This window comes from Pezoporus occidentalis, unplaced genomic scaffold, assembly GCF_034315485.1.
Source record: "Pezoporus occidentalis ecotype Australia unplaced genomic scaffold, CSIRO_AGI_Poc_V1 ctg206, whole genome shotgun sequence".
Classification (NCBI taxonomy): domain Eukaryota; kingdom Metazoa; phylum Chordata; class Aves; order Psittaciformes; family Psittacidae; genus Pezoporus; species Pezoporus occidentalis.
Window position 1 is genome coordinate 541,019 of NW_026913921.1, and position 11,683 is coordinate 552,701.

An 11,683-nucleotide genomic window follows, 5' to 3' on the forward strand; every position below is an offset into this window, starting at 1 on the left:
AAACCCCTTACACTTCAGGCCTCTTCATGCTTATCATTGTCGCAACACCCGAGGAAGGAGGCAGGGGGGAAATGTAAAATTAAAAATAATAATAATTAAATAATCAGAGAAACACCTAACAAATTCTTGTAATTTCAGAATGGTTACTGAAAAACACTTACTGAGACATATGCAGCATACCATCACTTTCCAGTTCTGAAATTTCCACCTACTACAAAGAATTAAACAAAAAACCCCAACCAAATAGGCTCTAAATATTTCAAGATATAAATGGCCTAAAGCACAGAGAAAACTTCCTGTCTTCATTTTGACAGGTGGGGAGGATGGAGGAGAGAACAGGGGCACACTCAGCAGAGAAAACACCCCCAACTGCGATGCAACTCACGACAGCAAGAGAGCTCTGAGACAGGTCAATAACATCTTTGCATCAAGAGCTAAATGAAAACCACCTAATGGGCATCTCTCCCATAAATGGGGATCCAAGGTTTTGGCTTATCATTTAGCAAACATTCTCCTAACAGGAGCAAAGATACTCATAGGGAAACTTTGTAATTAGGAACAAAGAGAAGAGTAAAGCACTCTGATAGATGTTTGCCAAAACCATGATTGTCTAATTAAATAAATACATCTAGAGATCTTGGAGAGAGAAGAAAAAAAAAAAAAAAGTACCTGGAGTAATACCTTTTTTGTTGTTGTTGTTGTTTTTTTGGGGTTTTGGTTTTTTTTTTTAGACGAATTGACATAGTACTTCCCTGACTGCAGTCTACTTATTCAAATCTTTTGATAGCATCTTCACAAACTGCCTTTCCAGACTGTGGAGCGTAGAATCACAAGTCTCATCCAGTGCTTCTGGTAATATTAAGTCATTCTACTTATCACAGTGCTGAAAAAAAAAAAACAACTTCTTCACAGTATTGTCCATCTTTTGCAGCTTTTCTTTCAGTGTTGTATATGAACTCACATCCTTTGTTAATGATATTCCAGCACCCACTTTACCAGATTTCCTTATTCGAAACTTCATCACAGATAACCCTATGGTTTGGGTAACTTTGTTTGTTTGTTTCACTCTTGCTTTATTTCTGTCAGCAAAACAGAAGTTTTGTTATAATTATAATCTGGTTCATAAAGGGAAGCACAGTAACTAGGATTTGGATGCTTAGCCTACAAATCTGTTTTTTCCGATTTAATTCTGTCAACTGGAATAAGACAGCACCTACTTCTAAAGCAGGCTGCATGGCCAGCAGCAATTAAGGCATGAGCTATATTGTTCTCCTTGTGCAGAACATCCACCTCTAACTTCATTTCAGAGCCATAGTGTTTAAAATGAAATACCAGACCAGGATTACTAACAAGCTCCTGAAACAGAAGTTTAGCTTCATCACTCCAGTACTCCCCCTTGGCAGGAACTACATCATGTAAAGAGCAAGAGTGTGCCAAGTGTGGTAAATAAGACAGACTTTTTGTTATGACTTTAAGTTTATGGATATCAGAGTAAGGGATGCTCTTCAGAAAGCCATAATCAATAAATCTAAGAACAACAGACTGACTTGTTACTTCACTAATTTCTGCCCTGTTCCACTGTGCTTCCAATCCAAACTTGATCAAGCAGCTAGCACCAGGAGCCACAAGTTCTTGTGGCAAAGCTGGCAAGTTGTCAGGAAGGTCAGAGAGCAGCAAAGACAAGTTTTGCATGCAACCAAATAAGCTTTCAAACTGGACGCAGAAGTTTGAAGGATCAGTAACTGCAGTTACAAACCCAGGATACCTTCTGCCACTCCGCAGCAACCATGTGATTGAATTTTTTTTGAATGATGTATCACACTCCTTACAATCTGTAATACTGGATTTTTCTGGTCCAATAGTCTGACAATGACTTAATAGGGTGTCCAAATACTCCTGAAGCAGAGTTTCCCCTATTAAAATATCTACTTCCCAGATATGAGAGCATTCCAAGTATCTCAAAAACAAGATCCTAATTCCATGATCCAGGAGTGCATTTACTACATGGACAAACTGATTTTTCTTCATTTTCTTAAACCAAACCCATTTACAAAACACAGCTTGTTTAGGAATACTTCTAATCTCATCACTGAGCATCTTTGCATTATATAAAGATACCATCTCATACCTTCCGCAATCCATGAAAAAAACTAGCATTAGCTTCTCTTGGACAAATTTCTTTATCACTCTTGACCGATACCACTCCAAGTTAATTTCAGATTTTGTCATGCATTCCAATCCTTCTTCAATGTCATCCACTCTAAGCAAATCACTTCTCTGTGCTTCTCTGACAAGCAGTACATTTAACTCATGCAATACTTCCACATTTCTAAGTAATTGCACATGAAATTCTCCACTCTCTAAAATATTAACTACTTCTGCTCCTTCTACCTGTCCAGAATTTAGATATTGAGGAAGGACATTTAAGGGTGTTTTGAAAGTATTTTTCATCCTAACAGCCTTAGTTTTGCTTTGATCAACTAAACCATTCCTAGACCTCCTATCTTGAGTATTACTGCTTGTAACCAGAATCTGGTTTGGCCTATTTTCCTGGTTATGTATTGGTGGGTTTTGCCACCTTGCCCTGCATTTTTTCCGCAGAAGGTCATTAGACACAAATTTTCCATCACAAATTACATCTATTTCCCATTGCTCTCCATGTTGCTGTAAGAACTTGCAAATGACTGGCTTGTTATTTGTTTTGCTTACTAAACAGGAAGTAGTTTTGTTAGTCCAGCTTTCACTGGGAACACTTTTTACTCTGCTAAGGAAACAATGAACACTGAGCCTTGGCAAAGTTAAGAACTTTCTCTGAATCCTGCAGATTTTTGAAGGACTTACAATCGCTGCATTACCATAGTCAATGAACTCTATCTCAACAGAGTTTCTCCATTTCAGAGCTTTAATAACTGCTCTATAGTAAAAACAATCAGTGTCATGCTCTGCAACAATGAGGTCCCCTAACATGGGCTCATCTAAGCCACTTTCACGACCTATGTTCTTCATAGTTTCATTTAAATCTTTTGCTAGTTGCATTATTAAGTTTTCATCCTCTGCAAACTGAACATAGAAACTTGATGGACTATTCACATGAGAAATATAACCCACTACTTCAGAATTTACCCGAATATCACGTTGAGGAAGACTGATTAATTTAGGTACATTTTCATTACTCCTTTCCTGCTGACCTGTATAATTCGGTCTTCCATTATGAGATCTGGAGACAGCATTTACAATTGCTTCTTTTGAATTTAAAACAGGCTCTCCAACCAGAAGTTCCTCTCTGTGCTCCAGAACAGCACTGACAGTATTTCTATAAACTGGTTCTTCCCTGTCCTTTGAAGTTGGAGGTTCTGGGGACCCACTACCCAACTTTTGTGTGATACATGCAGCATTCTCTTCATCTCCAAGATTCTGTCCAGTATCTGTCTGACAGTACTCACTACATCCGTGGCATTTCACTTGAGTTTTCAGTGCAACTCTTTTAGGATTTTTAGCAGTTACTCTGTTACTTTCTTTGTCATCTTCCATGTGACATACCACTCCTCTGTTACTTCCAATACATTGTTGTGTATAATTTTTCAGTGCCAACTCTTCCAATACTTTTTCTTTAATTCTCTGACTTACTTTGAGCTGTCCATCATACAACTCCACAAGAATCTGTCCGTCTGATTCTCTGGATACAATTACAGCCTTCAGCAGTTTATCAAGAAATGTTTCCTCAAACCATCTAGTAACTCTTGCTGGAATTTTTGTCTCCCTAAGATCTGACAGACAACATTTAATAGCTTGCATAGGTGTGACTATTAGGTCAGTGGCAAAGTCTGGAATAGGCATCAACTGGTCTCTCTCTACCATACTCTGATTTCCAAAATCCACAAAGTCAGCACATAAGTAGGATGTCGATCCCACAGGAAAAGCCAAAGCTCTATAAAAGAGACCATCTCCAAAATATCTGGCTATACATAATTGCGTACTGCTGGTATCATATTTTGCATTATTTGGCATTTTACTTATGGCACTCACCTGCTTCATCAATGTCTCTAAAGTTTCAGTGTTTCTATTAAGCTGGCAATAGAATTTTGTGGGACTATGTATGTGAGTTATATAAACTTCCTCCTCATCTCCAACTTTTAAATTAAAAGATGAGTAGCAAAAACTGTACAGAGAACCCAAAGATGCAAGGTTTCTCAGACCAGTATATTCAGACTGACTGAGTCCACCACCCAGTTCTCTGAAGAATTCCTCTGCACTAGTAAATGGAGTCTGTAAGTCAACTATATTGCATAAACAGTTGGGGCTTACAAGAGCAAGAGCATAAATTATACAAGTCAGAGGTCCTCTAGAAGCAGAAATGAAGTCTTCAAAACATCTACACATTTCTTCAGACCAATTAAGCGAATCAGTCTGTAAAAGTACATTTTTAAGTGCACATCGAAATGCTTGACTTTCCAGAGTAAGGAAATCAGGAAGAACACCCTGAAGATCTTTAAGTAAAACTCTTTCTCGATAACCATAGTCTACAAATATCACATCAACTTCATTTGTGGATACTTGCTGCACAACAGTTGCTCTGTACCACTTCCCATCTTTGGGACATTTAACAATACAGGCAAGCTGTCCAGTTCTGTAAGGACTGGTATGCCCTTCATAGTAAGTCTGGATTTGTTCCATTAAGTTATTTAGCTCTGGCAGTTTGCTTTGCAACTGGCATGAAAAATCTCCTGGAGAAACAATGCAAGAACACACCACTTCAAAAACAGCTCCTGGCTTAAACACAAACTCCTTATAAAATAATTTTTCCTCATGTACCGATTTACACCTTTCAGCAACAGCATCTTTTCCAAAACAGGACAGCACAACAGATTCTCTTGGCGCTGAAGGCACATTTAATGATTTTTCCTTATGCAATATCTCTCCATTTCCAGATACCTTATTTTTACGAGTATTACATGTGCTCTGTGCATTTAGTTTTTGTTTCTTAATTTTGTAAGAATTCAGTGCTTGACTTTTTTTTGCTGAATTTTGAGCAGGATCTGGTGCCCTTTCCCGGTATTCAGCATATCCAGCTTGAGCCATACATGTGGCAACATTTCCTTGCTTCAAACCGTTCCTGTAATGCACATTAACAATATACTTGTTGTTTTCCTTTCCAACTACATGAAGTAGCAACGGTGTATTAAACACAGTATCTTTGAAGAAATCAATTTCCTTTTGAACCCATACCTCATCCACAGGAAATGTGTAAGCAAGTGCACAACACACAGCTAAAGCTGGTAAACTGGAAAACTCAGGAAGCAATGTTTTCACATCATAACAGGGTACTGTATCTGTATTTCCAAAATCCAAAAAATAAACAGTAATGTTTACATGAAGCACTTCAATGACAACACCACGATAATAATGCATGTCTTTGCTATACCGGGCACAGCACAGCACTCCAGGCTCTGGGTTTTTAAGGACCATTTCATCAGCTCCACATTGGTTATATGTAGCTGCAATATTTTTCATCAAGGTTTGAAATTCATATTGATATTCACAGGTTTGAATCCAAAAGTTAGATGGATTTATGACATATACTACAAAAGCAGTGTGGAAGGAATTAATTTTCATTTCTACCCTTTTGCAGTGGCTTGACAAAGAAATATCCCTTTCGGGTAAGCAGTTTTTTGTACATTTATTTTCAGTACAATTCTTTAATGAACTGTACCTCTCATAACACGGTTTGTAGTTTACAGCAATACTTGTGATTTTTGCTTCTGGAAGTGAGACACATGGAGCAAGTGCCTCATTCAGGTTTTCTGACTGCTTAGCATGAATTCCAAGGATTTGCTTTTGCAGCGTAATATAATACAAGCATTTAATGTCATTGAATACATCAACACGAACATACACAGAAGTTTGTGCTATCAAGGCCTGTGTAAGTTCTTTCAGCTGGGTTTTTATTACTATTTCATCCTGACTATCAAAACAAGACAGTGCACATGGAAATGAGATCACTGGTAATGCCATGAACTCTACTTTAAGTTTCTGAATGCAACTAGATGGCACAGCTTCAATATTGCCAAAATCCATAAACCAGACTTCCACATAGTCAGAGAGAAACCGTTTTATCACTCCTCTATGCCATTTCCCATTTTGACTTTTGGCAGCACAGAGTAGCCCTAAACTATCAAAAGATTTTGTATTTTCTGTACTAATAGCTTCATAGTATAAATGCATAGCTCCTGTCAAATCTTCCAGCTCTTTCTGCCATTTCTGTATCTGACAGTAAAATCTATTTGGGCTAATTGCAACAGTTATTCTTACGTTTTCTTGACTGCCAACAGGTAGACGTGGAAAGAGATTACCTGGAACTGGCCAAAAATCTGTCAATTTCTCAGAATTACTGAAAGTAAGCAAATCCTTGACTGGAAGCTTTCGTTGTAACAACTGTGGCACTCTATTACAAAGCATTTCTTGGGGAAATGCTCTTAACATTTCTACAATAAGACAAAATGAATCCACATCAATAAATTTTCCTAACTGCAGTTCAAGAACATCACTAATTATCTTTGGCACTTCTAGAATAAACAGTTGGTATGGCATAACAGCTTTCACATGACCTGTAATCTGTAATCCCACCAGAGATGAAAAATAGTTAATGGCTTTTGGACCCCATTTTTCTCCAAGAGGAAGTACGCTTGCAAAAACACCCAAAACCACCTTTGGAGGCAGTTTAAACAATTCATCACAAGCAGAAGCAAGATGCGTTTCCTTAACTACTAGAACTTGCCCAGTATCTATAAGAAAAACTTTAGAGTTATTCTCTCTCTTTTCCAGAACTCTTCCCCTATGCCATTTTCCTTCTGTGTCTTCCACCAAACAAGATCCACCAACACTGATCTTATCTTTTACTTTGAATACACGCTGAATTTCATTTTGTAGTATGTAATAGCCAAGTTCATATCCTGCCTTGTATTGGCCTTGGAACACTATAACCAAGCATTCAGGATGGCATTCTATGCAAGTTATCTTCAGTTTCATATCTACTGTGTTTGGTGAGGGAGTCAGAGATTCCATCCTGTCTGCAAAGAAAAGGAGCAAGATCAGCCTCATAATTTTCCAAATTTTTGTCATCTAATTCCTTACACAAAATTTGTGTATGCTTTAATAGCATATTATTACACTTCCCGTTAAACTGTATACTAAGTATTTAACAATGTCATGTTTTATGCAACTGGGATACACTTGAGAATTTTCTTTGTAAACACATGTTCAGGTAACATCTGAAAAGAAGTACCTCTGGACTTGCTCTTGCGGCTACAGACCAATTTTATCACTTGAGAATAATTCATAACCAAAAAATTGCTCCCAGAGTAACACAGAGAACTAAGGATTATATCAGAAAACAGGCGAAGGCAGACAGTCACAGACAGGGGCAAAGGACATGCAAGAATGCGGAACAGGACAGGACAGATGACTAGGAAGATAACTGTATTTCTTCTCAAATAAAAGTACTTCTGTTTGAAGAAACAAAAGAGTGGAAAGCAATTAATGTCATTTACGTAATCTCTGCTCATCTCACAAATATTATCTACATTCAGTAAACTTAACTGCACATCTCTTCAAAGAAGATCCAATTATTTTGTTGCACTGGACTTGTTACAAGTTTTGCAGGAGCTTACCACAAAAGTACTTCCAGCATGCTTTACTCTCTCTTTATAAAACGTGAAAGATCAACCCCTATTTACCCTGCATTTTCTCTGTAAATCACCTCTTCAAATTAATAGTATCTTCTAGCTCTGTGCTTTACTATTTACATAATCTGGCTGCCTATACATTATCAGTTATAGCTGCAGCACATTTTACGCTCTTGTACTTTCAAGGACATACATTATTTATGTCCAACACTTCTGCACTGTGCATCAAGCAACAATTGTGCCAGGTGTGTTTTGCACCATCTCAACATTCAGGTTGAGATGTACCTTTAAACCCTTCAGTTACTTCTCTGAACTTCATCTATAATCTGCTCTTGAAGATCAGCTTTCAGTTCCATTCAAAGTTGTCAGGGGATCTGTGATTTCATATTGTTTAGGCATGCACAGCACTTCTACAATTTAACCAAGCAATTCCATTAAATAAATCACTGCTCTAACAAAGTAATTACAGTTAGACACCTGTCAAATGCCAAGACAGTGAAAAAACATGTAAGGATAGGCTGGACAAAGCATATGCCTGATACATGAATTTGCACGTAAAGCTGAAAGTCAGTTTCAACTACAAGTTCTTATGACAAGATCTCTCTCAGCCTGCAAAAAAAACTTCAACAGAAATGCCAAAACAGTTTTTATTGCAAGTATCCGTGAAGTATGCTAGTGATTATATAATCTGTCTTCAGAATATTGATCCCTATCATTCTATTTACACACACATACAAAAAAAAACAACAAAAACCAAAAAGCAGACTCAAACCACTCCTACTGTAAAGCTTACCAGAACAGAACATCTCAGGCAGGAGGAAGAAAGACACGTCTTCTCCAAGAAAACCCCAAACCACCAGCTACCCCAAAACACCTCCCAGTAAAAGCAGTACCAAACTGAGGTCTGACAAATGCCCAATTAATAAGCGCCCTTATTTTTCACTTTTCCTGTAATAAAATAGAAAACTAAATTTGCAGGGGTGGGGGACAGTACGCTAATGGAAGCAAATAGCCTTCAAGAAAGGATTCTGTCTGGAAAAAACACCTGATCATTACAGAGGATCGAACTTCTGAAGGTGCACCACTTATGCTTTGGGCACCTTTGCTTCCCCTCCCCCACTACTGAAACAAAGCCCTGGCTGCAGAAACAGTAACAAAGGAAAAGAACGTGTGCATCAACATTTGCTTGCTCCTGGTCACAGGCCAAAAAACAGCACTGCACTGATACAGCATCCTGGTTTCAGCTGGGATAGTGTTTATTTTCTTCCTCTTTTAAACCATGACATACAGTCACATTTCTACAATTCACAAAATCATCTTTTGCTTTTTACTCACCTACATACCAGTTCAACCTTAATTCATTCAGAACACACGTCCAGAAGCCTCAGCCCTCCTGTTAACAACTCTGCATCTAAGGAAAGATGATAAAAAGAAAGGGGAAAAGAAAAAAAAAAAAAAACAAACAACAAAACCCACCATTAAAACATGCTTGAACTACTTCTGTAAATCCTCCTTCTGCCCAACAAATACATCCTAGAAGAGTTCCTCACACCCAGTTTATCTAGAATGCTAAGACTTTAAAAAAAAGCATAACTACAAAACTGAATGCACCTTCTTAAAACTATGGTAAGACCATCCTTTCTTCACAGTAGCTCAAAAACCACGCCAATCAGAAGCACACTATACAGATAGTCTACCAAATACCTGCTAAGCAATAGCAGTCACATAGTTGGGTTTTTTTGTTTACAGTACTTCGGACATCCAAATCTGTACTCGATCATGTATTGCTAGGTACAAACAAACTTACTACATAATAAAAGGACTGTGAAATACAAACAGATACAAGACGCAAGTAACAGTTTAAAGCATGTGCGCTGCTCCACAAAACGGCTGCTCAGACGGGGGCTGTTTGACGCCCAAGGCATCCTTCTCCTGAGAAGAGCAAGGCGCGGAGCTGTGCTCATGTCCACATCGCGGGGACCGGCGGGCGAGAGCCGCCGCCGCCGCCAGGCGAGACCTGAAAGCGAAGACCGCCACCCTTCAGCAGCAGCTTCCTTACCACGCGCAAGAGCGAAAGCGACGGATGAGAGCCACAACCGCCAGAGCACGATTATTCTTCACCACAAAGAAGCCGAGTCGGACGGAACCCAGCCACCCGCAATACCTCCTCTCTCCCCGAGCTAGCAAGATGGCGGCACGAGGACCGGCTCCCGCACGCGCCGCCAGAGGCTTGTGTAGAAGACGCAGCTCAAGGTTGATTGGTGGGAACGCGACAACAGCGTCCGGCCAATCAGCACGGCCCAAGGGCAGAAGTGTTAGGTGATCAGCCTTCACATGGGAGTTGTCAGTGTAATTAGGCAGAGCTCCTTAAGACTGAACTTAAATAGTACCATATTTCTAGAGGGGAAAGATAAGACCAAATCTTTTATGTTCTTGCACGATTAAAACCTCAGACTGAAATCTAGAACCCAAGGTAGGTGTCTTGGCATCCTTTGCAGTGTAAAGGAGGAGTGCTGCCCCAGAATGGCAGCTCAGAAGACTAAGGTACTAGGTAAGAAGCAGTCTTGAGCTTATGACTACTAAATATTACAAAGCTGTATGGGGTATGGCTGTGTTTTCCCTGTGATGTAGGCTTTACTCCTGAAGGCAGAGTGCTACCACTGGCTTTCTTTAAAGGCAGCAAGACATACATTTTGTCCTATTCAAATTACAGTGGTGATGGCAGCTGTAATATAATAATCCCATGGTTAAAGAAGTCAGATTCTTGCAGCATGAGTGAATTTAAGAAAATGTGTACTACTTCCCTGCAGCATGCCTTAACCATGGATGGTTATGCATGGTGGAATGCAGTGTCCCTTTTGTTTGAAGTTGTGCTGCTATGGGATGGATGGGGGGGAGGAGGGGGTAGGGAAGCAGGGAAGGAAGAGAAAACAGAAGGCATAACCAGGCAACCTGTCAGGGCTGATTGATTTTTTTGGAAGGAAAGAAGAGCTTTTTTGCTGTTATGCCTTTGTTACAGAATTTCTTTGCAGTTTATATCATTTCAGACAGTACAGGAATATGTCTCTTCTGACACAGTGGGGGGGGGGGGGGGGTTGGCTGGTTCATCTTTTGTTTACTCAAGAGTAGTATAATTTTTAATTATCTCCTGCCCTGATTTCGTATCTACACTGGAAAGTGTTAAGTATACATAAAGTACTGCCAGATCTCAGAAGTAAGCTCCTCCAATAACATCTGAGACATGAAGAGTCACTATAGGCCATTGTAAGTGTACATAGCAGACAAAAGCAGAAATAGCAGTGTTGTATTAACCCACAACATCTCTATAGTGTACTTCAGAAGGCTTGCAAAACTTATTCAGTGTTTACATTTGAATTGTGAATATTTTAAAATATTGGTGAAACTGCACATTCCACATTGATTAGTACTAAAACTCAACTGTTTTTCCCAGCTTTGTTTACTGTGTAAGTAGTACAACCAAATCTGGGTTTTCATCTTTTCCATTTTATTGTCTTTACAAACTTTGTGTTGCTGTTACTCCCACAAAAAGCCATGTGTTCCTTCCTTGTCGTTGTTGTGAGGAAGGCGTTAAATATTTTTTTCTGTTTTGTCCAGTATGGAAGGTCAACAAACTCCAGTTTATATTCCATAAAAATACAATTGAAAAAGAATTTTGATATGTAAGGCCTTACTCTCATAATGAATCTCGACTAAGACAAAACTTCTAAAGTGAGCCTCGAGTTGTTTTTGTCTACAACAGACTACTGAGGAAGGTGGTATTTCTTCATGTTTTCCAAAATAGGACTCTATCTGAGGAATCATTTCTCATCACTGAGGATTGATTTCTCACCAGGAAAATGTTGCTAGGACTCCAGTATATTCCTTAAAAACAGTTAATAAAAACCTGAACATTTCACAAAAGAACTCTTCTGTGCTCATGGGTGAAGTGTCTGTTCATAACCATTTTTATTCGGTAAGGGATTATGGTCTGTTTCTGAGTT

At 38.9% G+C, this 11,683-nt stretch overlaps 1 protein-coding gene across 2 annotated transcripts; it reads right to left on the bottom strand.

The window, feature by feature from the left end:
• Positions 1–584: 584 nt before the first annotated feature.
• Positions 585–9,095, bottom strand: TDRD15 (tudor domain containing 15). Of its 2 annotated transcripts, none has more exons than XM_062618899.1 (2): positions 9,018–9,095; positions 585–7,063 (listed from the first exon to the last, which is right to left on the bottom strand). In XM_062618899.1, exon 2 carries the CDS (start codon positions 7,060–7,062, stop codon positions 1,162–1,164), a length of 5,901 nt encoding a protein of 1,966 aa, XP_062474883.1. In that variant the 5' UTR covers position 7,063; positions 9,018–9,095; the 3' UTR covers positions 585–1,161. The 2 variants fall into 2 exon arrangements, with proteins under 2 accessions (XP_062474883.1, XP_062474882.1); XM_062618898.1 differs by having other exon boundaries at positions 585–7,067.
• Positions 9,096–11,683: the final 2,588 nt, after the last annotated feature.